A 5000-nucleotide genomic window follows, 5' to 3' on the forward strand; every position below is an offset into this window, starting at 1 on the left:
CGACATCCGTTACGGTCGTCATTCGATTCAAAGAATCTCCGTTTCAGAACCGTACATGAGATTTTCATCTCATACGGCTCCTCCTTTATGTGCATAATGATAATAATACATGGAATCAAAAAGACTGAAATATTCTCATTATAAACTAAGCGGGGCTGGTGTTTTTACAAGAAATCTCTAGCCAACCTTCTTGTAGAAGATCTTTCCTTAACATCAAGCATGTTGGTATTAGATAAAAAAAAGTTACTCCAACAATTTCTTTGTCTTCAACGCCCTTAAATTTGCAGGAATTAGTCACTTCAACAGTCTTCGATGGTTATACGGGTATCCAAAATACGAACGAGATGGATGTTTGTTGTCCCAACCATTGTTAGTCCCGATCCTGATAAGGAAAAGGGATAATTTATAACAAAGTTTTCGTGTGTTGATTCCTAGGAGTAGTGCTTCTTCCCCTATGCACCCTATTGGTACTAGTGGAGTAGGGTTGACCTAACCCATAGGTGTAACCTTTCGCTCAATACTCTAGAATCGACAATTGAAGCATCTGAGGCTGCATTAATCGGGGATACACGACAGAAGGCGTTGTTTTATTTACAAACTTCACCTTCAACAAGCGTAGATTTATTTCCATAATTTTTTTCTTCCTATCCCGAATAATGTTGTCTTTCTCTTAAGACCGAGAGCGGTAAAAATAAAAAAAATAAAAAAATAATCAAATCGCACCATCTCTGTAATAGGTGAATGCCTCTTTTTCTCCCGAAGTTGTCGGAATTATTCGTAATAAGATATTGGCTACAATTGAAAAGGTTTTATCAATAAAATTTCCATTTATCCCAGATCTAGACATAGGTGTATTAATCCATTCTATAATTTATTTTAATTCCCTTTCGTGAGAAAATGATCCCACAAACAAAGGAATTGTGCAGTACGAAATAACATAAAAACGGATTCATTAAAAAGGAAGACCTTTTACTCAAATTGTTTCTTTTTGACAGGAATCAATAAAAAAAATCCGGGGGCGGTTCATGAATTTGGAATAAATTTATGGGTTAAGAAGTTGGAGTAAAGAGTTGTTGTTGAAAAATCTAAAACTGGAAAGAAATTTTATAATTTTTATGAAAATTGAATAATAGTGTAAACTAAATAGAATCATGATTTAAAGGTATCCATTAAACACAGTCTAAAAAAAATATATCGATCATTGGATTCGTTTCAATTGAGTGATTTAATCCGGTATAAATATTAGAAAGGGCGGAAACACCATCTTCGCAAACATGAATAGATATATATCCTTATTTTACAATTTTTCCCAAAAGGATTTATCTTTATCCCCAGCCTCGGAGGAAGTATTTTTCTTTGATGAAAAGTTTTCTATTTTTAGAGTTAAAATTGAATGTACATAATACCTATCCAAAATAATATGAATGACTCACTATTCACTCGGTTTTTGGGCCATAATCATTATGTAGGAGAGATGGCCGAGTGGTTCAAGGCGTAGCATTGGAACTGCTATGTAGACTTTTGTTTACCGAGGGTTCGAATCCCTCTCTTTCCGTACTCGTCAACTAATTCACCAATGTTACTGACTGCAATGCATCAAATAAGAATGGATACTCCAACAGTTAGACCTTTCTTTGATATAGATTATCTATTCCTACCCCGAATTTCTGTGGTACGAAAAATACTGGACAAAATCGACAAGGAATGAAAATACCCTACCGATCTATGATACATGAATAAGAGAAAAATCCCCAGATGAAACCCCTTACCTTACTTACCCCGGGTCCCTTTACTTAAGCCAAAATGAAGGGGGCAAAATTGCCCGAACCCTTGTTATTTTAGTTATGGTTAAGTCTGACGAGAGTAATATTCTACAACTAGCAATTCGTTTATTTTCAAACCGACCCATTTACTATCTATTATTTGATTGACTAATCCTTCATATTGGAATGGGTGAAGAGTCAAATGTTTTGGTAATTCCTCACGGGGGGGTGAATCAAGATAATTTTGAATCAGAGCCCTGGATTTTTGCTCATCCCTCACTGTAATAATATCTCGGGGTTTGCAGCGATAACTTGGTATATCTACTATACGACCATTAACTAAAATATGTCTGTGGTTAACTAATTGGCGGGCTTGAGGAATAGTCGAAGCCATACCTAATCGAAAAAGGATGTTATCTAAACGCATTTCAAGTAATTGTAGTAAAACCTGACCTGTTGACCCTTTGGCTTTTCCGGCGATCCGAACGTATTTAAGTAATTGTTGTTCTGTAAGACCATAATGAAAGCGCAATTTTTGTTTTTCTTCTAAACGAATACGATATTGAGATTTTTTGCCGGGGCGCGATTGGTTTCTAAGATCGCTTCCGGCTCTAGGCTTTTTACTAGTTAGCCCCGGTAAAGCCCCCAGACGACGGATTTTTTTGAAACGAGGTCCTCTGTAACGCGACATAAAGACTCCTTATTTTTTATGAAATTTCATAAAACAAAATTAAAACTAAACTAAAATATGATAAATTAAGCGAAATTTACTGAAGTATTACAAAGAATAAATAATTAGAGGAATTGTATCAATATCCGTACCTTATTGTATATAAATAATTGTATTATATAAATAAAAAGAATTTAAAATAATAAAAATTTAGGGTTCTTTTCTTATCTTAATTGATTTGTTCTACAGAGACCGAACTCCTCCAATCCAATTTTTATTCATAATTGGAAGTTCCTACGAAATAATAGAAATAGATCAGTGACCCTTGGGAAAAGGGAAAGAAGTTTTTCACTTTGATTTCACATTATCAATTAAATTATGTAAAAAATCAAACAAATGGAGAAAAGCCGGCTATCGGAATCGAACCGATGACCATCGCATTACAAATGCGATGCTCTAACCTCTGAGCTAAGCGGGCTCGCATAACATAAATTGTACACATATACTAATTTAGTAAACTACTGAGATATTAATTGTTCATTCTTAGCTATTTCATAAGAAATATTATTTATATAAAAATAATAATAAATAAATATATAAAATATATATATAAAGAATATTGGATATTTGAATATTAAATTTCGATCTATTTCTCAAATATATGTTTATCGATAATTAATATCTTAATTAGCTTAATTAAATAGTAAGATTTGTTTTGACTATTCTATAGTACTATGTTTTTTTGATATTTTATTATATTTCATATATATTATATATGAAATATATTTTAATTTTTTTATATATTTTATTTAGAATTATATTCTAATTATAAATTAACGGAATGATTGTTTATAGCCATTTTATTAGTTATGGCTAGTAATTAAATTTTAAATTAATTCAAATTTTCCTTTTTTTTTGTTATGTTATTAGAGGGTCTGCCCTAAGAAAAGGATAAGAATAAAATGAAAGATAAAAGTGTAATTCAGATCATAATGAAACACTCCTCTGGTTTCATTCGAAAAGGCGAAAGCTAAGATGAAAAAAAAAAAAGAATCGACCGTTCAAGTATTCAAAATTGCACGGATAGAAATAGGGGCATATCTAAGTATAATAAATATATTATATATAGTATAATATATATGTTATGCGGTATATATCTATATTGAATTTCTGATATAGAAATGTGATATAGAAATGATAGAATCATTTCTGATTGGACCAAATACTGGTCTCCGATAGAGATCAAAGAAAATAGACAAGAAATCAAATAGTAGAAAACACTTTTCAATATAGGAACCGGTATCTAATGAATTCAACGGTTCCAGCATAATATAAATGAAAGAAAAAAGGGTGACGGCATCATAATGTGATCCTAATCACATCACAAAACAAAAAAGGGGATATGGCGAAATTGGTAGACGCTACGGACTTAATTGGATTGAGCCTTGGTATGGAAACCTACCAAGTGAGAACTTTCAAATTCAGAGAAACCCTGGAATTAAAAATGGGCGATCCTGAGCCAAATCCTGTTTTATTAAAACAAACAAGGGTTTCATAAACCGAGAATAAAAAAGGATAGGTGCAGAGACTCAATGGAAGCTGTTCTAACAAATGGAGTTGGCTGCATTGTGTTAGTAAAGGAATCCTTACATCGAAACTTCCGAAAGGATGAAGGATAAACCTATATGCATACGTATAGTACTGCAATACTATCTCCAAATGATTAATGACGGCTCGAATCTGTATTTTTTTATATTTATATGAAAAACGAAAGAATTGTTGTGAATCGATTAAAAATTGAAAAAAGAATCGAATATTCATTGATCAAATCATTCACTCCATCATAGTCTGATAGATCTTTTTAAGAATTGATTAATCGGACGAGAATAAAGATAGAGTCCCATTATACATGTCAATATCGACAACAATGAAATTTATAGTAAGAGGAAAATCCGTCGACTTTAGAAATCGTGAGGGTTCAAGTCCCTCTATCCCCAAAACGAAACGGTTGACTCCCTAATTATTTATCTTTTATCATTTTGTTAGCGATTCAAAATTCGTTATGTTTCTCATTCATTCTACTCTTTCACAAACGGATCTGAGCGGAAATTTTTTTCTTATCACAAGCCTCGTGTGTTATATATATGATACACGTACAAACGAACATCTTTGAGCAAGGAATCCCCATTTAAAATTTAATTTGAATAATTAACAATATATATCATTACTTGTACTGAAACTTAGAATTTTTTTTTGAAGATCCAAGAAATTCTATACAGGGCCTGTATAATACTTTGTAATACTTTTTTCGTTTTTCTAATTGACATAGACCCAAGTCCTATATTAAAATAAAATGAGGATGATGCGATGTGTCGTGACTGGTCGGGATAGCTCAGCTGGTAGAGCAGAGGACTGAAAATCCTCGTGTCACCAGTTCAAATCTGGTTCCTGGCACATGAGTAATTTTTATGAGTATACATTCTACAAATTAATTGATATGGGTCGACATACATATTCATTATATAGTATAGATCTAGTATAGATCATGTAGATCATGATACATATTT

The 5000-nt window shown here is 32.3% G+C and overlaps 2 protein-coding genes and 4 non-coding genes across 6 annotated transcripts in view; 3 read left to right on the forward strand and 3 right to left on the reverse strand. All coding sequences in view use genetic code 11, as the record gives it.

Annotated features, from left to right (window-relative positions):
- The window catches only part of ycf3 (hypothetical chloroplast RF34), a 1986-nt gene extending 1139 nt beyond the window's left edge, over nucleotides 1-847 (reverse strand). The window contains exons 1-2 of the mRNA in view: nucleotides 722-847; nucleotides 1-6 (exon numbers count right to left, since the gene is read on the reverse strand). The exon at nucleotides 1-6 is cut by the window's left edge and continues 222 nt beyond it. Coding sequence (YP_009020039.1) covers nucleotides 1-6; nucleotides 722-847 — 132 coding nt within the window. The remainder of the gene's footprint in view (nucleotides 7-721) is intronic.
- Nucleotides 848-1468: 621 nt separating this feature from the next.
- Nucleotides 1469-1555, forward strand: trnS-GGA. Its single transcript has one exon. It is a non-coding gene; the product is annotated as a tRNA-Ser (tRNA).
- Nucleotides 1556-1848: 293 nt separating this feature from the next.
- rps4 (ribosomal protein S4) lies at nucleotides 1849-2454 on the reverse strand. Its single transcript has one exon. It carries the CDS (start codon nucleotides 2452-2454, stop codon nucleotides 1849-1851), a length of 606 nt encoding a protein of 201 aa, YP_009020040.1.
- A 385-nt stretch (nucleotides 2455-2839) lies between these two features.
- On the reverse strand, nucleotides 2840-2911 carry trnT-UGU. Its single transcript has one exon. It is a non-coding gene; the product is annotated as a tRNA-Thr (tRNA).
- Nucleotides 2912-3829: 918 nt separating this feature from the next.
- Nucleotides 3830-4430, forward strand: trnL-UAA. The gene is made up of 2 exons: nucleotides 3830-3866; nucleotides 4381-4430. It is a non-coding gene; the product is annotated as a tRNA-Leu (tRNA).
- A 384-nt stretch (nucleotides 4431-4814) lies between these two features.
- On the forward strand, nucleotides 4815-4887 carry trnF-GAA. The gene has a single exon. It is a non-coding gene; the product is annotated as a tRNA-Phe (tRNA).
- The last annotated feature ends 113 nt before the right edge of the window (nucleotides 4888-5000 follow it).

This window comes from Prunus mume, plastid (genome assembly GCF_029339155.1).
Source record: "Prunus mume isolate BJFU1210120008 plastid, complete genome".
Taxonomy (NCBI): Eukaryota; Viridiplantae; Streptophyta; class Magnoliopsida; order Rosales; family Rosaceae; genus Prunus; species Prunus mume.